We start from the raw sequence: 22,370 nt of genomic DNA, 5'->3' as shown, positions 1-22,370 counted from the left end.
TCTCCACCTCCCCCAGCCCACGCTCATCCACATTTATACCCGATGAGTGATAATTAGGGCTAATTATTTGACCACTTACAGTTCCTTTCTGGAACGATCAGGTTGGGAAAACGTTTTGATTTCTCTTTCCTTTTTTAAAACCAATCGTGTTCACCCCAACCTGTTGGGTCACTGATGGCACTTGTCCACTTGTAAATGAAAATGTTGAGCCTATTTTCTAGTAGAAATGTAGCGTAAGCAGCTTTGTAGAAATAACCCAGTTCATTTAATGAGGTTGACTTGGGGAAAGACGGGGGAGAGGACGGGGAGGAACGCTGGGGAGCCAAGGGCCGTGGGCCCAATCGCAGACAGACTTCCTTGCGTGGGCTGTCTGTGGAGTCCCACTCTCTGAAGCCGTGTCTCCCCATCAGGAAGGCTTTTCCCCGTGGCCCCCCAGACCTGCCCCCGGCCCAGTGCCCCGCCTCTGCCCCCAACTCCCCTTGGACGCGATGCTGTCAGTGTTTTTAGCCCTCCCCTTAATATTATTTTTTAAAGGTTGATATCCTGAATGAGTCTGCGCCCTCCCAAGCCTCTCCCCGGCTCGCTCTGCGGGGAAGTCCTCTCCCTGTTGATAACATCGCACACCTGGTGGCCATCTGTGCGCGGACAGGACCCTCCCAAATTTAGCATTATGACTTCACCGCAGGACCGAGAGAAGATGAAGTGTGGGGGAGAAGGGGCTTTCTTTGTCATCAGTAGCCAGAGGGGCCGGGAGAGCAGTGGCGAGAAGTGGGACCGGCTTGGACCCTCTAAGTGGGGCTGGATGCGCTACGACAGAGTGTGGCGGGGTCCTGCCTCGACGCCGGCACCTGCAGAGCCGCAGCAGAGCTGACTGTCCCTCCCCAGCGCTGCTCGGGACCTGAGCACATAAACCGCAACCTGCAGGAGGTGGCCCCAGCGCCGCAGCCCCAGGAGAGCAGCGAGGGGTAGAAGGCAGATGCCACGAATCCAGGTGTCCCCTAGCCAAGCTTTCCGGAGGAGCCGAGGACCCCACAGGACTCGGCAGGATTATTTATTTGTATTTAAGCGACCCTCCAGAGGCCCGTAGCTCTCCTTGCCTCCGCTCCCCGAGCCCAGCCAGGCGTCGCTGCTGCCTCAGAGCCATTGCGGGGTCGCGTGTGTGTTGGGGGGGCCATCTTGCCGATTTAACACTGCTTTTTGTGTTGTTGTTGTTTTCCCCTCCTCCCTGCCTGCCTGCCCCTCCTGCCCCAGCGAGGACGGTGTCGTGGAGAGGTCCAGCCCCAAGTCTGAGATTGAGGTCATTTCTGAGCCACCTGAAGAAAAGGTGACAGCCAGAGCGGGGGCCAGCTGTCCCAGTGGGGGTCATGTAGCCGATATTTATCTTGCAAACATCAACAAGTAAGCTCTGCTTTTCATTGTCTGCTCCCCTGAATGACTTGCGACACCCAGCCTCACCCTCTGGCCTAACCGCCCCCTCCACCCCTGTGCTGCGCGTAGGGCCCCCGCTGCCCACCCGACCGCTTGCATGTGCCCGCGGCTCCTGCAGGGCAGACAGGGCCGAGGAGACGTCCAGAGACCCCGTCTGCAGGCCCAGCGCGCGGCCGTCACCCTGAGGACCGGGTGCACCCTGCTGTCCCCAAAGCGGCTCAGACCTTCCTGGCCGTCTGACTGCTAAAACTCTGGCCAAAGCTGCAGTCACTTCACGCAGCTTAGTTTTGTGCTGTTTCTCAGAGGTGCCTTCTCGTTTTCAGTTTTGACTCAAATAATAGTCTGACGTCTTCCTTGGCCCTGTCTGTTCAAAAATCCAAAGTCTCATGTGTCTTCAGCCAGGTTCACGTTACCCCCAATGGTTTATTTTACCGTGTGTCTGTTTCTCCCTCATCCTGCATTCACTCCCCTGGAGGAAAGGCGACCACTCCCCACCGCCCACGGGAAGCTCCGTCCTGGGATCTTCATTCATTGTCTAACCCCAGCTCCCTTTCCTCGTGCCCTTTCACACCAGAAGAAACAATTTGCCGTTTTCCCCTCCCGCTTTAGCCAGTGTATGATCCTGCCCTACTAGTCCTCTGCAGATGTCCACTTCCATCCAGCAGGCTCGTAACTCTGGCCCCCGGCTTTCATTGTGGCTGTTAGCAACATCCTGGGGTTTTTACTCCACTCACGCCCGATCTGGCCATCTAGAGGGATTCCACGCCCGTGTGCTGCTGCCTCCCCTAGAGACATTCAGGTTATTGGAGAACTAATCTCATCTCAAGGGGCCAGACACCAAGTCCCAAAGCCTACAGACCTCTTTCCGCCAGACCCTGAAACCTGGCCCAGTGCCAGCAGGATGACAAGCCCCAGGGCGCTCCCGATGAATATGGATTGGAGATGATGTACAGCTTTGATTCCCCTCTGGCTTTGGAGGAATGAGATGATTTGCACATTGAAAACCTGTTAACCGTAGCCTCTGGATACTGAAACTGGAAGGAGAATAAAAGATGCTTGTTGTTTTTAAACTGCACCAGGTCGCCCAGATCTCTTGGCTTTATTCCAACCAGACGGTAGCAGGGGGAGTGTGTGGGGCACGTGGCTCTTTCACCCTCTTCTTAGTAAAGTAGCTGATTCAGCTCACTTAGCCAGTATAGTTCTAACTTAAATCAGACTGGTAAAAAAGACTGAGGATTTTATTCATTTCCCTCCAGCTTCATACCCTTTGGGAGGGCCAGCTAGTAAAATGTTAACTGTGGGCTGATTGCCTTTTCTTCCTTATTTACAAGTCTGTGTTAATTATAAGCCTATAATCATAAGGTTGTAAGCCTATAATTAACCCAGAAACCAAGGCAAGATCGGTGGATGGAGAGTTAGCTAATTAGTTGGGTACATATTTTTAAGCTGTCATATATTTGTTGCCATTTGTACAAAGGAATTGTAGAGAGTAGTAGCCAGAATAGTCAACAGATGAACATCTGGTAGAGCTCCTGTGAACTCCTTGGTTGGGGTATCAGGATGGGCTCTTGGAGGACGCGGTCTGCCCAGACTACCCGCTTGTCGGGGGTAAGCAGTGGTTCCCTGGCACACCTTGCCCTGCGGACTGACTCAGCCGTGCCTCCCGCCCCACTCAGCTTTCCCCACAAGCTCCTTCTCTCCTGACTGCCCTGGGTTCTCTCTCACCCCTGGGCCTGAGCATCTGCTGTCTCCTCACCTGGTCAATTCTTCTCCCTCTTCAGGACTCAGTCTGACTGAGCTCTTTGGGAAAGCCTTTCTGATACCCCTGAATTCCTCAGGGCTGAGTTAGGTGCCCTTATTCTGTATTCCCTAAGCAAGCTCAGGACTCAAGCTGGACTCAGATCCCTTGAAACCAGGAATGCTGTCTCCCTCTCTTTACATCCTGGGGGCCTGGCCCACACCAGCCGCTCCATATGTCTGCCTCCTCAGCAGTTTTGGCCTTGTGAGTCGGCCCTCCTCAAGTGGGAAGAGGAAATCAGCAAAGAGTTATTCAGGTGTGGCCTTTCATTTCAACTCCACACATTTATCGAGCACCTGCCACCGTGCCAAGTCGTTCAGAGAGGAGTAAGATGTTCCCTGCCCTTGCTCAGATGGTAAAGCGTCTGCCTACAATGCGGGAGACCCAGGTTCGATCCCTGGGTTGGGAATATCCTCTGAAGAAGGAAATGGCAACCCACTCCAGTACTTTTGCCTGGAAAATCCCATGGACGGAGGAGTGTGGTAGGCTACAGTCCATGGGGTGGCAAAGAGTCAGACACAACTAAGTGACTTCACTTTCAAACTTTTTCTCTCTTTCTGCCCTCGGAGCTCTCCATCTGGCAAGGTGAACACCATACAGACAGGTAACTAAAAAGTGGTTCCATAGATGCCCTGAAGGAACAGAATTGAGAGGGATTGAGTCTGCCTATCAATGGGGGTGGATGCCAGAGAAGACTTTGCAGAGGAAGAAAAGTCATTTCAATTGGACCTTATAAGACTCTGAGGACATCCTTTATACACTCAAGAGTGGCTGACCCCCAAGGCTAAAGCTACTGAGGCAGGCAGCTTCATGAGTGGCTACAATGTGTCAGATCCCAGCCAGGCCCAGGGATTTATGACAAGGAAGACCCCCCTGGTGAACAGGACCAGGACTGGCTAGAATCCTGGTCCTGCCCCAAGGACTAGCTCCTGATCTTCAGGGCCTCCCATGCTGGTCCTTCCCTTCTTCCATCCCCAACTCCCACCTCAGCCTCAGCGGCCCTTAGTAGATTCAAGATCAGAGCTGCCCAGTGGCCATCCCAAACCAAAAGTCGCATAGCCTCTTACTTTAGATCCTTTAAATCTGATTCCAAGAGATGATGAAATTACTCAGCAGTAGGCAACACCCATATGAGTAGGATTCTACCAAACCATTTCGTCTGAGAGTGTTAGTGGGCTGAAACAGATTGACTCAGAGCCTGGGTTCAGCCCAGTGCTGGGTGACTTAGGGTCATACAGATGTATTTCCATCCTAGAAAATGCACAAATGTGGCCCGAGCTCTGTAGTATTGCAGCCTCTTGAAAAATACTCCATTCCATATCTACAGAGTAAGCAACAGCAGCCTCTTGCCAAAGCCCAAAATAATTACAGTCTCATCAGTGGACTAAGAAACATGCTAAAATTTGGGAAAGTCAACTTTACCATCAGTTTCCTATCTCCTTGGTAATGGTGAAACTTTTTTTCCCTATCTGGGGCCTGGTTTCCACTCAAAGCATTTAACGGAGGGTGCCTTTTCATAAGTCTGCCTCCCATTAGAAACTTTCACTTAATCAGACGTTTCTTCTGACAGCACCTTACATCTCAAGAACTCAAAGCCCATGAGCACCAAGTAAGTATCCGTTTCTCCTTTGCCCAGGCCGGGGGTGGCAGGGGGACGGACCCAGAGAAAACCAGGGAAGGTGAAACGAGAGAGGCGCACTTTATGTCCTCTCCTCCCAGGTAGTCCCTGGGTCCCACGCCTGCCTCTGTCTCGCTCATCCTGGCTTCCTCAGAGCCAGGGCTCCCTGGTGACACTGCCCTCTCTGTCTGTCATTGAAGGCAAAGGAAGCGGCCAGAATCTGGGAGCATCCGGAAAGCATTTCGGAGCGATGGCCACGGGCTGAGCAGTTCCCTGACTGATTCTGCCTCCCCGGGGGTGGGGGCTAGCTGCCGCCCATCTTCCCAGCCCATCCTGAGCCAGAGCCTCCCCAAGGAAGGGCCAGATAAGTGTTCCATCAGTGGGCATGGAAGCCTCAACTCCATCAGCCGCCACTCGTCACTAAAGAATCGGCTGGACAGTCCACAGATCCGGAAGACAGTGACAGCAGGAAGGTCAAAAAGCTTCAATAACCACCGGCCCATGGACCCTGAGGTCATTGCACAGGTAACTGGGGGCTCTTGGGCAAATGGGTATCGCGCGTCTACTCTCACCACTGCTGCTTAGTGTCGTCCACGCTCATGACGGCGAGACTTGAGACAGAAATGTGTCCTGCACATTATATGCTGAGTTCAGGCTCTGTGGGACACCTAGACCTGATAACAGGACTTTCCAAGAAATTCGTCGACCCCTCTCTCCCCAGAAAGAACTCAAAGACAGAATAAAAGAATGCATGTTTCTTGCTCATACATGGGCTATTTGCAAGCTTGTTGTAATTTTTAAAGCTAGTAGTTACAGATGGAGAAGTTCTGATGGAGCCCATTCAGCCCAGGTTTTGAGTCTTGAGACCCTGGTAGATTTTGGTGAAATTGCCCAAGTGATGAGACTCAAGAGGTGGTTCTGGCCACCTTTCCATATCAGTGTGCCATCCTCATCATCCCTGAGGCTAGTCTCTTGTTCCTAGTGATAGACCAATGAGCAATCAACAATCTGCTTCTGGTTGTGAAGGACCCAGATTACTCTGCCACTGGGGACTTGGGTACCAGAAAGGTTTCCAGCCCAGTCTTCCAGAGACAGTGGAGATGAGCCCCCTGGTTACAGGGTCTTCCTTCCATGTATGCATCACACTGACAAATCTCTGTTTTCCATGAAATTATTAGAGATCCAGCCCCACCTCTAAAAATCCGACTCTCGGGGCCACTCCAAGCAGTTCACTCAGACGTCTCTCCCAACTCTATAACTTTCATTAGACCAGGTAGGAACTAAGGGCTCACTGCTGGCCTTTTTTGTCTCAACCGAGTTGAGAGTCCCCTCACCCCAACTTCCAGGGGGCAATAGAGACCGGGTGTGGTCTCTATTGGCTTAATTGTGGTGCTCTGCTTAGGGAGGGTATGCCTGGCAAGCACAGTATTAAGCTACGGGTCTGAGATGTCTTGCTTGGCTAGCCTTCCGTTTCTGTGTCCCCCCTTAAGCTCTTGGCTGCACTCTGCCTTGCACTCCAGGAATCCTCCCAGCTCCCTCTTTGGCCAGGTGTTAGGAATGTCAGAATAGCTACATATCTGGGATAGCTACATAGATAACTCTAGCTGCAAAACAGGACCAAGGAGGGAGACAGAGTTCTTTCTGAACAATTTTAAGGTTTGAGAGCATTGGAGGAATGAGTGAAATTGAACCACTGTCAACAGAAAGCATGGATCACCCTATAGGTCTTTGCTTAAAACTTGGACTTTTGCATGTGACTTTAATCCCAAGGGAGGAGTCGTGTGGTTGTTCGGGGGGGTGCCAGACAGTGTGTGTGGAGAGGAGCGGAGGGAGCTGGGAGGTCTTCCTGGGAGGCAGCTGGCTGCATACAAAGGGTCTTTGGTTCTGCCTTGAGCCCCTGAGCTAGGGCTGCTGTTTCCTATCTGGAGTAGTGACCTGATGGAGATTGGCCTGTGCGGGCTCTGGCTCCCCCTCCTCGTCACTCCTTGGTCCCCTCCCATGGTGATGGGTGGAAGGAAATGGCTTCATCAAGATGGACACTCTCATGGGGTCGGGGGAGCTAGGGTGGGGGTAGGGGAGTGTCCTGATGAATCCTCGGGGCCAGGGCTCTTGAACCGTCCCTCAGCCCTTGAGGAGGAAGGACTAACCCTCATAACCTTTGGCCTTTAAAGTCCAAGATAACAAAGATCACACTTCATCTCTACCACTTTTTTTTTTAATCCTTATTATGTACAGTTTCAAGCACAAGTAGAATATGCACCCCATGGATAGTGAATCCCATGTACTCATGACCAAACTCGTGGCCACTCCTAATTCATCCACCTTTCCTCTCCCTGCTGGATTACATGTCATCTCATCCAGGTGGCTCAATAGCAAAGAATCTGCCTGCCAAGCAGGAGACGTGGGTTCGGTCCTTGGGTCGGGAAGACCCCCTGGAGAAAGAAATGGGAGTCCACTCCAGTATTCTTGCCTGGGAAATTCCAGGGACAGAGGGGCCTGCTGGGCTCTAGTCCATGGGGTTGCAAAAGTTGCAAAAGAGTCAGATATGACTTAGCGAATAAACGAAAACCAAAAAACATCCAGAGATACATCAGTGCATGTGTGTAAAACCTGAGGGTTGTATTTAAAAAGGATCTCAACCACTCTGTCTAGAGGGGAGAAAAACATCATGAGAATGAAGGTCCTTCCCTCCCATCTGAACACCCACATGGTAAGGGGTCTGGGCCGGATAAAATCATCCGGACATCTCCTTGCAGGTGATTTCTCCACGATCCGGCCCACGTTGTTGGAACAGGACCTTGGCAGAGGGCTTCTCTGCTCCTGAGCCTCACCCGCTCCCTTCCCGTCCGCAGGATATTGAGGCGACCATGAACTCTGCCCTGAATGAGCTGCGGGAGCTGGAGCGGCAGAGCAGCGTCAAGCACACCCCGGACGTGGTTCTGGACACCTTGGAGCCCCTCAAGACCTCCCCTGTGGTGGCCCCCACCTCGGAGCCCTCCAGCCCCCTGCACACCCAGCTCCTCAAGGACCCCGAGCCCGCCTTCCAGCGCAGCGCCAGCACGGCGGGGGACATCGCCTGCGCCTTCCGGCCCGTCAAGCCTGTCAAGATGGCGGCGCCCGGCAAGCCTCCGGCCACGCGGCCCAAGCCCGCCGTCTTCCCCAAAACGAACGCGCCCAGCCCCGGCGTCAACTCCTCCGCCTCCGCACAGTCCACTGACAAGTCTTGTACTGTCTGAGGGGCGTAACTTAATTATCCTAGACAAGGGGACTAGAGGGACTGACTGTTATTAAAAACCTTCCTATTTAACTAGCTTGGGGACTTCAGTTGAAACTTAGGTTCTGAGTTGTTCTTGCCTTCCCGTCACCCAAAACCTTGAGAATGAAGCCCTCGTTACCGCCCTGCCCCCGGCCCCCTGCTGCCCCCAGTCGTGGAGACCCAGCCAGCTACAGGACACGCAGTCCGCAGGTCAGCCGGAGACGGCCCTGCCCGCCGTCAGTCACTGTGAAGCCTGCTAGGGCGGGTCATGGGCCCTGGGCTGCAGCTCGAGCCCCGCAGACGCGCGGGGCGCCCACCCAGACGCTGGCCGCCCGCAGCGGCTCTCGGTGGCGTCTTGTTTTGGGTACTGGTTACAGAGGGTCATGTACAGTCCATGCTCCGTTTTACACACACACACACACACACACACACACACACGTAGATTTTTCTAGTCTCTGGCATGTGTAGCCTCCCCTGGGCCTAGATAGACCGTCTCTTTGTAAGTTATTGTGGCAGTTCACACAGGAGCCACCAGGGGTCTCTGTTTCCGTTACAAATCTCATTCTGTTTGGGTCAGAGAACCTAGCCTTTGCAATCTCTCCATCATACGAAATTTAGCAGGATGGGACTTGATCCTGTAAACTGTCTGGGCTTGGCAGTTTCTCTCTGTCTTTTTTCTATTGGTGTGAATTGGTCATTGGTGTTTGCTTTTGCTCTCCTCCATTCTCTGGAACTACAACCCAATCTTATGATGGAACTTCTACAGTTTTTCTGAATGTATAGACATTTCTTGGGGTCCTATCTTTGTCTCTGATGGACCATTTTCCATTTAAGACATTTTCCTGTATAAGACAGTTTTATAGTTGGTTCCTTTTAGGGTAAAGAGTCTTAAGACAGTTTTATTGTATTTGTGGCAGGTTTGGAAAAGGTAAGAAATGGGTCCTTCCTCCCACTTTTTTGGGTACTTAAGACACAAGATTTATTATCCTATTAAAAATTAAATTCAGCTTTGCTAATCCTAAAATCATTCCCAAATGAAAATTTATTCTAAGTTTACCGCCTAGTTGGGACCAATGGGGCTTAGGGAGCCTTAGTTAGATTAAAGAGACACAGAGCCCCTTAAAACTGATCTCTGTTTATCTGGACAAGGAAAACTAAGAGAATTCTGGCCCCCTGGGCTTTAAAGTCTTTCCAAGGCCTGAATCTAAGAAAATCAAAAATTGGATGCTGACTCTTCTGGACTCCCTTTGGCCTTTATGGTTCTCCTCCAAAAAAGCAAAAACCTCATCTGCTGTAATCACTCCCCAGATCTGGTGCCCACAGCCCCAGCTCCTCCAGCACTCCCAGCATCATGCTGTCCCAGGGAGACCAGAGCCAGGGATGGGCACACCCCAGGCTCACAGGTCTCAGACGACTACTTGGGTGAAAGCTGAAACCCATTCCTCTTCTCTGTTTTCTGGTGTTTAAAACTACGCTTTTTGCCTTGTTTTTCACAGTTTGGGAAAGATAATGGGTTGCCATTCAGATAGGAAAATCTAAATTGTCTTAACTTTGGCCTAAAAGATCCTTTTCCAATTAACATTTGGAAGCTGGTAGTCATCTCTATGGAAAGCGGTAGGGTTTTCCTCCTTCAGCGTGAAGGAAGCGAGGAGCTCTATGGAAAGTTGCCAGTTAGAAAAGTAGCCTGCAGCATCAGGAAAATCATCCCACAGGCCAGGATGGAAAGATGGAGCGCTCTTCCAGTGAGTGTGTCGGCCTGTGAAAGGCAACCCACAGTCCTCTGGATCCTCAGCTTCTTTGCTCTGTGTGGTGGCCTGTCCTTGTCTGTCACCAGAACTTACGCAGGCCCTGAGCCAACAGAGGGCTTTCATAGCCAAGGATCTGTCGCCTTGCTGAAAATGAAACCCCGCCCTTCACTTGACATTCCTTCTGATCCGACTGGCCAAAATTGGTGCCCATACCTGCCCTTTTCCTGGCACGTCCTTCTCTTAAGAAAGAAAAGGCAAAACTTCCTTAATGACAACACCTTGGATCTGTCCTGTTGCTCCTGCCTTAGGTCTCTTTCAGCCCTGTATCTGACGTGAGTCCACCATCCCCGCAGTCAGGATCCATCTGCTGGTCTGCATCACGGACTGGATGGTATGTGAGTGCTCATCGGCTACCCCCTCTCTGGGCACTGAGTTGTCTTCCTCCCTCTGGTGCTCCTGACACTTGTGAGATGGTCCTGCCCCGAGGACTAGGAACCCCAGGAGGAGAGTCCTTCTCAGCAGAGCTCATTGCAATCAACTGGAATCGAGGTTACACACTGTGATTTTTACACCGAAAAGCCAAGCAGAGCTGGCCACCCAGGGTCTCGGGAGACCAGTCTTCCTCAGATTAGCTTCCTAAACCAGCATGATGCTTCAAAGAGCCCCACTCTGCCCCTGGAGGCCTGGATCCTTTTCCTGGTGTGGACTCTGATGGGTCAGTCTTTGGGACACAGAGGTGGGGTGGAGCTACCAGCATCCCAGTTTGGAAAAGAGAGGAGTTTGCAGCCAGCAGCCTGTAAACTGGAAACACTGGTCTCAGCCAACCTCCTCAGGGCGCCCTGGTTTCTCCCCAAAGAGATGAGGAGAGATGACGCCAGCAACAGGATGAACAGACCACTGGAAGGGCTGGTGTATATTATGTACTTCATGTTCAGAAGAGAAGTTAGATCTTCCAGGGAATTGCAATGTTGTGACGTCTGACTTGTATGTCACGTTTGTGTAAAATGGTATATTCTTTAAAATAGTGTTGATAACTGGAATATTGTATGTATGCTTGGAGATGCTTTGTGTGAACCTAAGACTGTCACTCAACAGATGTTGGATTGGGGAAAATCCAAAGCACAACTTCGAAATAAAATACATTTTTAGGTTTCGATGCTGCAGTTTCTATCCCTTCTCCACTCCTTGACATCTCCAATCCAGGAGTCCCACTGTCTGGGAGGGATTTTGATTCATCTGCAGTTAATAGAGCCCTGCCTGGCAACAGGAGAGATGGGCTGACCTCAGGAGCCAACCATCTCCTCCCTTCCCCAGGAAGACACAGCAGAGGTGCATCTGGAGTGTGGATTTTTTCCCCCAGCATTTTCATCTAGCCCATGCGTGGAAGCTAAGAGACTGTGTAGCAAGTCTTCCAGCCTCCCCATTGGGCAGTCTGTTGCCATGAGAACCATTTCCTTCACAGAATCCACCTCCGCTGTTTGCAGTGAGGACTGTTCTCATTGCTTTCTCTAGTCAGATTTCCCCACTTGCAGGAGTGGAGCCTGCAAAGTTGCTTGGAAGCTTTACCAGCCACGACCGAGGTTGACTGAAGGTTTTACTTCTTCCATAATCAAAGCCCTGGGTCATTCTGCCCTTGGCAGCCCCCTGCCTCTGCAAGAAGGGCTGACGCACGTGTTTGTGCTGCTGGCGGGGGGTGGGAGGCAATGCTTTCTCTCCCTTAGAGTTTGACTCTAGCAGATCATAAATTCAAGGATGATGTTATTCAAAGGTAGTCATTTGAAACGCATCCTGGAGCCCCTCGGGCCCACACTTAGGTTTAGTGAGCTCACTCTCAGGCTGGAGGCCCCTGGGCAGGTCAGATCTCATACCCAGTGTTGAAGGGTCACACCAGGTGTCCTGTCCTGGACACGTTACATCCTCTCTCAGGTTTGCCATCGCCACCTGTTTTTGGTATATTTTTTGTTCAGCTTTCTCTTGCCCTACTAACATGTCATCTCTTCTCCCTCGTTTTATTGTAAAGCTCCAGCTTGACCCTCTCTTGCTGAGCCCTTGGTCTTGGTTAAGTCAGAGTTGAAGCTGTTCTGTCTCCCTGTGCTGTGGATGAGTTATCACTCCTGAGAGCAGGTTACAAGCTGTGAGATGGAGCTCACGCTTAAGCTGTGAGCAGAGGACCCAAAAGCCTTTTCAGGGAGTCCTAAGGCATAGGCTGGAGAAGGCACTGGCAACCCACTCCAGTGTTCTTGCCTGGAAAATCCCATGGACGGAGGAGCCTGGTGGGCTGCCGTCTATGGGGTCGCACAGAGTCGGACACGACTGACGCGACTTAGCAGCAGCAGCAGCAGCAAGGCATAGGCGGGTGATCCTTTTGGGGTCCCCTTATATCCCCATATTCTGCCAGGAGCATGATAGAAACTGGTGACAGTGAACACAGTCAAAAAACACTCATTTGATCTAAATAGAAACCAAAAAAAGACCAGGTGGGTCTAAATTGAGGAAATAATCTTTATGATGATCTAACTTAAATGTGTATACCCATAGGCATATGAAGCTTCCTTTCACTCAGGAGTCAGAAACCCTGCGTATTACACATGCCAAAGACTTTCACTAGGCAGTTAAGCCTCACTGTGCACCAAGCACTCTGATACAGTGTTGAACAGGAGAAATAGATAATAGAACTTTCTGGTTTCAGGGAGGACAGAGAAATAAGCAAAACAAGTGTCACTCTAAAAATAAGATAGTGAGTGCTAGGGGAAAGAAGTAGAAAATTACTCAAGAATTCTGCTTGGCCTGGTCAAGCTGAAATGACTATTAGGCCTCCAGGTGGAAATATCAAATAACTCTTGGATATGGAGATTTAGGTACAGATCATCAGTTCAGTCCAGTTCAGTCGCTCAGTCGTGTCTGACTCTTTGCGACCCCATGAATCGCAGCACTTCAGGCCTCCCTGTCCATCCCCAGCTCCGGGAGTTCACTCAGACTCACGTCCATCGAGTCCATGATGCCATCCAGCCATCTCATCCTCGGTCGTCCCCTTCTCCTCCTGCCCCCAATCCTTCCCAGCATCAGAGTCTTTTCCAATGAGTCAACTCTTGGCATGAGGTGGCCAAAGTACTGGAGTTTCAGCTTTAGCATCATTCCTTCCAAAGAAATCCCAGGGCTGATCTCCTTCAGAATGGACTGGTTGGATCTCCTTGCAGCCCAAGAGTCTTCTCAAGACTCTCAAGAGTCTTCTCCAACACCACAGTTCAAAAGCATCAATTCTTCAGAGCTCAGCCTTCTTCACAGTCCAATTCCCACATCCATACACATACCTGAACACAAATGTAGAAGCTATTATGTTGTAGACATATTCAAACTAGGAGATTCCCAGGAAGAACACACAAATGGAGGGAAAGAGAAGGTCCCAATAATTAGAGATCCAGCAGAGAAGGAGCCAGCAGAGAGGGCGGTGGGAGTGAGTGACAGAGGCAGGTGGCTGGGGAGTCTCAGAAATCCCAGAGGGAAGAAGTGCTGCAACAAGCATCGGCTGTAGATGAGGCCAGTGGAGAAAGGTCACGCTTGTCAACAGCACGCACCTTAGAGGGGAAACGAGCTGGCCAGAGTGAGCTGGCAGCACACGAGAAGGGTCGGGAAGGGGAAGTCAAGGTCCTGGCAGTTCATTCAAGGCTTTGCTTTGAGTGCCTATCACTCACTCATGTCCGCCTCTTTGCAACCCCACGAACTGTAGCCCGCCAGGCTCCCGTGTCCATGGGGATTCTCCAGGCAAGAATCCAGGAGTGGCTTGCCATTTCCTTCTCTAGGTTGCTTTGAATGGAGGCACATCAAAAGAGGTCAAGGGCCCAGGTTTTTCTTTTTTAAAATGGACAGTATGGGGGCAGGTTTGCTCAAGGGCAGGACTCAGTAGAATGAGAGTGAAATTACAGAGCACAGATGGAAGGGCTGCCCGGGCCAGAGAAGAGGCGCTTCGCCCGTCTCAGGGTAGGGGAGGTGGGGAGTGGAGGTGGGCTGGGAAGAGGAGGGCGTTGCCTGTCCATCACTTCATTTCCAGCAAAGTTAGAGGCAAAGCCTCTAGCTGAGCACGTGGGAGGGGATGGCGAAGAGGAGGTCTGGAGCGTTAGCAGGATGAGTGAAGCACTCACTTTTCCACACTAAGGATGACCGTGCTCAGTGGCCTGGTGAGCCCGCCACCAGCAGCCTGGCCTGGACAGCAGGTCTGTCCCTCCTTCCCCTCCCAGAGACCTGCTCGCACAGCCCTTCAGAAACATCTGCAGAGGACTTACTGCTGCCCCTTCCACAAACCCCCACCCTTGCCTGCCTCTTCTCCGCTCTAAGGCGCAGGGCAGGTGAGGCAGCTGACAGCTCGAGCCACGTCCGGCCAGAAAAGGCAGCCAGCATCTATTCAGACCCTCCCGGGTAGTGGGCCCTGCACCTCGTTTTGTTTCCACAGTGAATGGATGAGAACGATCAAAGGACTTGCTCAAGGCAAGTGAGGTTGTGACTCAAACCTCAGATGGCAAAGCCCTGCCCTTCCTGCGACCCCACGTGGCCTCCCTCTGGAGAAGCAGACCTGCGCTTCTCCTGGAGAGCTGCCATCAGAGACCTCCAACACCCAACCCCAGGTCCTTTTGCTTCCTCTGAATTGCCACTTCTACGTCGATGACTCCTCAGAGCCACTCGGGAGAATGTGATGAGGCCTCTCACAGGCTCCCTCTTCCCCTCAGAAGCTCCCCAGTGTCCTCAGATTAAACAAGGGCCAGGCTGCCCAGCTGGGACCAGCGGCTCCAAACCACAGGCCAGACACTTGCTCATTCTGTCCACAGGGAGGGTGCGGCCTCCCAGAGGATGCCGGCAGGCCTCGGAGTCCCCGCGTGGCAGCACCGCTGCATGCTTTCCCGAGGCCTGCACCGCCGAACCTCCAACCCCCTCCACTCTGCCCAGCCCTCCTCCCCCCAGAGTCTGGTTGAGTATCTTTTCTTCCCACAAACCTTTCTCGGTCATCAGCGGTCCCTCCTCCCTGCAGACCCCCTCTGCCAAGTTCACAGAGTCACTCCCTGCTGAGGCTTCTTTCTCACGGCCTTCACCACGCTCCTGGCAGTGGGGTTGGGGGCGCCTAGGTCTCCCCTTCTGTCTTCAGCACACAGCGCCCACAGGGCCGGCTTCCTGGCAGATGCTAGACACACAGTCATTGCACCCAAGAGCAAGGGTGCTGGTGAGGACCAGACAGCCTCACTGGGGGCAAATGAGTCGAGCTTTAGCCATAAGCTGGCTAAGTTGCAAATCTCAGTGACTTCAAACGTCGCTTCCTTGTGGGCCAGCGGGGGGTGGGGGTGGGGGTCTCTGCTCCATAGTCACTCGGGGGCCCAGACTGACCACCACATCTAACCGAGTCACACTGTCACAGGGGCTGGCGGGGGGCGGGAGTGGGGGCGCTGTTCTACATCAGCAATTAAATGCTTTGGTTAAGAAAACACACATGGGGACTTCCCTGGCAGCGCGGTGTATAAGAATCCACCTGCCAGTGCAGGAGACACAGGTTTGATCCCTGATCCAGGAAGATTCCATGTGCTGCAAGAGCAGCTAAGCCTGTGCACCACGACTGCTGAGCCTGAGCTCTAGAGGCTACGGGCTGCAACTGCTGAGGCCCACGCACGTGAGCGTCTGTGCTCTGCCACAAGAGAAGCCACCTCACAGCAACCAGGAGTACCCTCTGTTTGCTGCAGCGAGAGAAAGTCCATGCAAAGCAACAAACACCCAATGCAGAAAAAAAAAAAAAAAAAGAAATGACAGCAAAAGAATTTTTTAAAAGGAAACAATGAAGTAAATTTAAAAAAAAAATAGAAATCACACGGCCCTGCCAAATCAGAGGGTCTCAAGGAAGTACAATTCTACCGTATAGCAGACGGGGAAAGCTGGGACTCCTGAGTGCAGAACACGAGGTCTCAGGGATGTCTCTCCTGGTCCTGCTGCACCAGCGGGCAGGGCAGCCCCTCTGGGTCACACCAGCGTCTCTGCCTGCGGGGGTGGGGGCAGGGCGCACCTCGGTTCTGGTGCCCTGGGCTGGGGGTGGGGCTGCCGGAGGAAACCACCAGGTGTGGCCATGGGAAAGTCCCTCCAGCTTTCTATTGAAACATGGAATTTCCTGGCTTTAACCATTTCTTATCCGATGCCATCTGGGAGCTGACCGGAGCTGGGCAGACCTCTCCAGCCTTCTCGGGAACTTGATCTGGAGTCCTGACTGGGCAGTTGGCACCCCTGGGTTCCAGCCTCAGCTGGCTTCTGAAGATCGTGGGCAAATTCCTGAAGGTGTGTGAACCTCACTGACCTCAGTGCCTGTCTGTAAAGCACTGCGCAGTTTCCCAGGCATTCCCAAGTAGGCTCTGCCATGTTGCCCTCACACCCAGCGGGGTAAATGTGACTGTCCTCGGGCCTTGGGTGAGAAGACCATCTGGCAGGGGTCGTGTGCTGTGCTCGAGGTCGCCCTGGAGGGCATAACCTGGGCTCTGGCGCTTCCTCTAGGACCTCTGCAGGCTGCCGGGAAAGATGAGTCAGACCAAACTCCTAGAAGTGGCTGGCCAGAGGTCCTGGCCCTCCCTGGGGCTCCTGGGTGTGGGAAGTTGGCTTTCCCAGGCAGTTCTTCACTCAGTTAACTGGCCCAACCTGCTCTGTAGACTGTGGGCTGAGTTCCAAACTTCCCTGCTCGGGCGAACCACAGGGAGATACAGAAATAGCACCCCACGGCCCACCACAGCCGCCCAGCCTCAGTGCCGGGCCTCTTTCGTGGCTCAGACCCGGTTCTGTCGCCTGCACTTGGGAGCTCAGAGCATCCTCTTTCTCCTTCCTGCCAGGCTGGTGGCGGCCTCCAGCTGCCTCTGTCTCTTTAAGAGAGAGAGAAGGAACGAAATCAGGAAGTGGGAGAGAGCGGAGAGCCGAGGGCTGAGTTCCTGGTGCAGCACACAGCCGCCCATCTTCAGGTCTCCGAGACCCATGGCCACCAGGATGCCACGGATGCGGCCCGTGCAGGGCAGCAAGCCCTGAAAGTCTAGGGGTGCCTCCCAGTCCCACAGCCGAGATGGGGTGAGTGTGCAGAGTCCACGCTGGGGGGAGGAGGGTTGAATGGGGGCATCTGGGAGCCAGGCAGCTGCAGGACAGCAATCAGAGAAGTGCCAGGGTGCTGGCCGGTGGGGTCAGCTCTGCGGGCTCCTGCCCCCCACCGAGGATCTCTCTGAGGCTGCTGCCCCCCGCCCCGAGGTGCCCTGTGCACCATCTCAGATGGGCACCCTTGCAAAGGACGGCTTGGAGGCCCTGAGAGGCAGGGAGGGTTTGTTACAGTGCAGAGGAGAACTCCGACGCTCCGACGCTCCCTTCCAAGTGTCCAGTGCCAGCCTCCAGCGCTGCCTCTGTAATTTTTTTTTCTGCCTCGCTTCTGGGGCTGACTCTCACCTCTCCTAGGGTCCTGCTCACTGGCCCAAGCCCCTGAGGGGTGGGAGTGGCGAGGACAGTCTGCTGGAGCCTGGTACGGTCTAGGCTGGAAACCCCCGGCTCTGTGGGGGAAGGTGACAAACAGGAAAGGGTTAAAGGGCTGGGGCCAGGAGGCCTTTGATGGAGGCTGAGAATGAACAGCGCCCAGGGGTGCCTCTCATCCGCCCTCCTCTTTCCGGTGCAGCTCAGCTCCTGGACTGGCCACAGACAGAAAGCATAGCACACTCTTGCCGGGGAGAGTCTCTGCCTGATCCAGGCTGCGCAGAGCGCAGGGTAAGTGCTTCAGGCCTCTGTAGCACCTGGAGATGGAGGGGGTTGGTGGGGCAGCTGGTTCATGGCTCCGCCGCCCACCACCTGTCCCAGCACCACCCTTCTGGGCACCAGCTGCTGTGCTGGGGGCCGCGGAGCATGCACACCTGACCAGATGTGTTGCTGTCGGGCCCTGGGCACAGCCCTGGCTGGACCAGGAGTGAGCCCAGGGCACGCCAGCCCTGTGGGACTCTGCTCTCTGCGCCAGCTGCCCTTCCCTCACACCTACAGCTGTGCGAGGCCCCAGAACCAGCCCTGGGGAGGACTCTGGAGGACCTGAAGCCTCCCCTGGCTGGACATTTGGCCTTGATTTCAGGATATCCTACCTGGTTCCTCAGCCCCAGGCCTGCGGGCTGATTCCTCCACAGCCTCACAGGGGAAAACCTCACCAGCTCATTTCTGCTGAGCTATTACCTTGTCTTCAGACAGACTCATCCCCTCAGCAGCTTCTATAAAACTACAAACACCAATCCGTCTTCTGAAACTGGAATTGACCCCTGATCTCTCCAAGCGGCCTCTGGCTCAAGGGATTGAACTTCTTAAGAGTCCCATTAAAAAAAAAAAAAAAAGCTTACAGAGAGAGGGCTCGAAGCTAAGGAGGGGTGGGATTCCAGGCGTGGTGACCCTAGGGTTGACCACCTTTGAGCGGGTAGAACAGGAAGCAGCCGGGGCTAGTCTGGCCTCATCCGAGAGTATCTAGGGGGTGGGGGACCCTCTCATGAAGACCAGCCCTGGCCCCGATCTTCAGAGCAGCCCCGAAAGTAACTCCTGAGGCTGCTCTCTCTGCAGTCAGTTGCTTGAGAGGAACTGGCCTTTGGAGAGAAGGGTGTGGGGGCAAATACGGGGAATAGAGCCGCAGAGGGGTTTCAGATCCTCCCGAGGCCACTGGAGCTTCTGGATGTGATGGTCTCCTGCCTCCCCCACCCCTCCACACACACACACACACACACACGTGCATACATGCTCACTCACACACACACACCCGTGCACACATGCTCACACACACATGCTCACACACACACACCCGTGCACACATGCTTACACACACACACCCATGCACAAATGCTCACACACACACTCGTGCACACATGTTCACACACACCCGCGCATACATGCTTACACACACACACACCCATGCACAAATGCTCACACACATACATGCTCACTCACATACACACACACCCATGCATACATGCTCACACACCCGTGCATACATGCTCACTCACACACACACCTGTGCATACATGCTCATTCACACACAGAGATGCACACATGCTCACACACACACACACCCGTGCATACATGCTCACTCTCACACACACACCCGTGCACACATGCTCGCTCACACACACACACACACCACACACCCACATCCATGCATACATGCTCACGCACACACACACCCATGCATACACGCTCATTCACATACACACACACTCGTGCATACATGCTCACTCACACACACACACGCCCGTGCATACATGCTCACTCGCACACACACACACACCCGTGCACACATGCTCGCTCACACACACCTCCCCGAGCAGCGCTGACCTATCCAGGGCGGCTTGCTGGCCGTGGCTGACAGCAGCAGGAAGTGGTGGCCCCCGGAGCGCTGGGGAAGGCCCCGGCTCGTGTTGCAATCCTGGAGATTTGTGGTGATGTGGGTGACGCTGTCTGACCTGGAGCCATTCCTTCAAGCACTTTCTGCTTCCTGGGACAATCCAGGCCTGGATGCCAAAACCCAGAACTCCCAGTGCTGAGGGGAGGCGGCAGAGAAACGGGCTTGTCCCTACAGAGTGGCCTGCCCGGGGTAGGGACGACAGGGATGTGCGGAGTCGGGAGGGGACAAAGCCCTGCGAGGGGACGGGGCCAGGCTGTGTACTGAGGGCCTGGCGGCGGGGCTTCTTTTGGGGGAAGTTACTTAATCTTCCTGTGCTTTCCATTTCTGCCCCTGCCCCCTGGCCTCCGGGGTGACTGTGCGGAGCCCCTCAGCGGGGTGGTCTCAGGCACAGCTACCGGCTGGGTGCCCAGCGTCCACCCCGGGCCAGGTGCCGCCCTGGACACCAGTGTGCTCTTCAGGGCGGAAGGTGGTCGGCCGGCCGGGAGCAGGAGATGCAGAGCACCGTCAATTACCTGTGGCACACGGATGACCTGCTCGGGCAGGGGGCCACAGCCAGCGTGTACAAGGCGCGCAACAAGGTAGGCGCCCACCGGCCCACCCCGCCCCCTGCACCCGGGAGGTCGGTCCCCAGCGGGGTTGGAGTGTGTCTGGGCAGGCTCCTCTGATCTGTGCTGTCTGAGGCCGGGAAGGGGTGCGGGGGTCTGAGAAGGGCTTCTGGGGTGATGCCCATTGGGCACGCTTTGGGGCTGGAGAGAGAGGGACAAAGACGCGAGCCAATGTCCAGGGGAGCTGGCGGCCAATCTGGGAACAGCAGGGGGGCAGCGGGACCCGTTTGGATTTATCCTGCCTTTATCGCACTGAGGGCTGTACTGGACACGAGACGCACTGCACTGTCTTGGACTTAAGCGCTGAAGCCAGACAGGACGGTGCTGCTAACACCGGGGAGAGTTAGCTACCACTGTAGTTACCGCCAGTAGCGACAACAGTAGTAACAACGAACCATCCCCTGCCGGGTATCAGGTGTACCAGGGCCCTGTCATCTCCAGTGCTGCGGCAGGCCCGGCCGTGGACCCCCCCTGGGGAGGGGAAGGAGCTCAGGGTGGGAGCCCCCATCCCCAACCAAGCTACCCTGGCTCATCCCTGGGCTTGGCTCTTCCGAGTCTGAACGGAAACTGGGAGGCAGGGTGTGCTTCCCAGGGCAGGGGTGCCACTTCTATTACCCCCACGGCAGAAATCCGGGGAGCTGGTTGCTGTGAAGGTCTTCAACACGGCCAGCTACCTGCGGCCCCGCGAGGTACAGGTGAGGGAGTTTGAGGTCCTGCGGAAGCTGAACCATCAGAACATTATCAAGCTCTTCGCGGTGGAGGAGACGGTGGGTCCGGTGCTCGGTCAGAGGAGCGCGGTCTTGTCTCTGACCCAGTCAGGTCATGGAATAGTAGACTTGGCACACGCTCATCAGTGGGTCACCTGGAGAGGAAGAAAGGCTGCCAAGGGGCTGCGGGCACTGCATAGGAAAATCAGGCTGTGGAGTGGGGCCTAATCGAGGAAGGCTTCCTGGAAAAGGTGACCTTGGGCTCAGTTTGAGGTCAGAGGAGGGAAAGCCAGCTAGAAGTGGAAACCTATTAAATGGGGGCTCTGGGCCCGGGGCCGAGCCAGCACAGCTTGGGAAAGAGGAAAAGTGCCCTCCCCAAGACCCCGACCCTCTCCCACAGGGGGCCGGCCGGCAGAAGGTGCTGGTCATGGAGTACTGCTCGAGCGGGAGCCTGCTGAGCGTGCTGGAGAGCCCCGAGAACGCCTTTGGGCTGCCCGAGGACGAGTTCCTGGTGGTGCTGCGCTGCGTGGGTGAGCCCCTCCCTGACGCCCCGGGCATCCCCTCCCCTCCCCAGTCCAGCCCCAGACCCCGCCCTCAGCGGCAGGCAGAGTCCCAGGGGGGGTGGCATTTCTGGAAGAAGCATCCAGACACAAGAGCACTGGCATCTAAGAGGCTCCCCGTGCACAGACCTGGGACAGATGCTAGTGAGCGGACAGAACCCAGGCTCTGCTTCCTGCAGACTGGCAGTTTACAACTCCAGTTCCAGAGTACAATTAAAGACGGGTGGTACACCGCTGTCCTTGACGGCACGACTCATACTGCTGCTGTGATTCATGACGCTGTTGCTGCTCAGTTGCCCAGTCTTGTCTGACTGTGCCTCCCTGTCCCTCACCGTCTCCTCTTGGCTACTGTTCTTGCCTCTTGGCTATAACAGTAATAGCCAAAGGGCAAAAACAATCCACACGTCAGACAGATGAATGGATAAACAAAGTGTGCAACATGCAAGGGACGGATTAACTAGTGAGCCTTAAAAAAGAAGGAAATTCGGACACTTGGATGAACCTGGAAGGCACTGTGCCGAGTGAAAAAAGCCAGCCACACAAGGACAACTATTATATGATCCTTTTTATATGACGAACCTGGAGAGATTCAGTCCATGGCAACACTAAGTAGAAAGTGATTGCCAGGGGCTGAGGGTGAGGGTGTGGAGAGTGAGTGCTTAATGGGTGGAATTCCTGTCTGGAACACTGACAGAGGTCTGGAGACTCGTGGTGATGCTGCACAGCCATGTCAATGTATTTAATGCCACTGATGCGTACACTTAAAAAATGGTTAAAATGTAAATTTTGTTAGGTATAGTTTACCACAATTTAAAAAAAAGAAAGATGGGGAGTAAACGAGTGCCCTCCGCTAGGAAGCAGAGCCACCATCCCCCTCGGGTTTCCAGGGAACCGCAGGCAAACCTTACACTCCACACCCTGCCCCGTGTCCGTCTCTGTCCTCCTGCTGTTCCCGAGGCCCCTGGGGACCCCTGGGTGTCACCCTCTGTCCGTGGCTTCTCCCCCGGGATGGGCCCTGCCGCTGGGCCGGCCCCGACTGGAGCCGCTAGCAGCCCTGCGTCCGTGGCAGCGGCCGGCATGAACCACCTGCGGGAGAACGGCATCGTGCACCGTGACATCAAGCCCGGGAACATCATGCGCCTGCTGGGAGAGGAGGGCCAGAGCATCTACAAGCTGACCGACTTCGGGGCCGCCCGGGAGCTGGATGACGACGAGAAGTTCGTCTCGGTCTACGGCAC

The 22,370-nt window shown here is 54.3% G+C and overlaps 2 protein-coding genes across 6 annotated transcripts in view; both read left to right on the top strand.

Annotated features, from left to right (window-relative positions):
* SRGAP2 (SLIT-ROBO Rho GTPase activating protein 2) overlaps nucleotides 1-11,004 on the top strand; it is a 255,522-nt gene extending 244,518 nt beyond the window's left edge. For 2 of the 5 annotated variants that reach the window (XM_040262944.1, XM_040262943.1), the window contains exons 21-24: nucleotides 1,252-1,398; nucleotides 4,797-4,835; nucleotides 5,045-5,369; nucleotides 7,697-11,004. In XM_040262944.1, coding sequence (XP_040118878.1) covers nucleotides 1,252-1,398; nucleotides 4,797-4,835; nucleotides 5,045-5,369; nucleotides 7,697-8,080 — 895 coding nt within the window. In that variant the 3' untranslated portion in view covers nucleotides 8,081-11,004. Of the gene's footprint in view, nucleotides 1-534; nucleotides 2,504-4,796; nucleotides 4,836-5,044; nucleotides 5,370-7,696 lie in introns of those variants that run through there. The other 3 variants (XM_040262946.1, XM_040262945.1, XM_040262947.1) reach the window with 2 other exon arrangements.
* A 4,895-nt stretch (nucleotides 11,005-15,899) lies between these two features.
* IKBKE (inhibitor of nuclear factor kappa B kinase subunit epsilon) overlaps nucleotides 15,900-22,370 on the top strand; it is a 23,012-nt gene continuing 16,541 nt past the window's right edge. The window contains exons 1-6 of the mRNA XM_040262941.1: nucleotides 15,900-16,922; nucleotides 17,512-17,600; nucleotides 19,719-19,838; nucleotides 20,492-20,632; nucleotides 20,973-21,102; nucleotides 22,202-22,370. The exon at nucleotides 22,202-22,370 is cut by the window's right edge and continues 11 nt beyond it. Coding sequence (XP_040118875.1) covers nucleotides 19,752-19,838; nucleotides 20,492-20,632; nucleotides 20,973-21,102; nucleotides 22,202-22,370 — 527 coding nt within the window. The 5' untranslated portion in view covers nucleotides 15,900-16,922; nucleotides 17,512-17,600; nucleotides 19,719-19,751. The remainder of the gene's footprint in view (nucleotides 16,923-17,511; nucleotides 17,601-19,718; nucleotides 19,839-20,491; nucleotides 20,633-20,972; nucleotides 21,103-22,201) is intronic.

The sequence above is a fragment of the Oryx dammah genome, unplaced genomic scaffold, assembly GCF_014754425.2.
Source record: "Oryx dammah isolate SB20612 unplaced genomic scaffold, SCBI_Odam_1.1 HiC_scaffold_21, whole genome shotgun sequence".
Classification (NCBI taxonomy): domain Eukaryota; kingdom Metazoa; phylum Chordata; class Mammalia; order Artiodactyla; family Bovidae; genus Oryx; species Oryx dammah.
The sequence above is the reverse complement of the archived record's forward strand: the minus strand, read 5'-3'. Positions and strand labels throughout refer to the sequence as shown.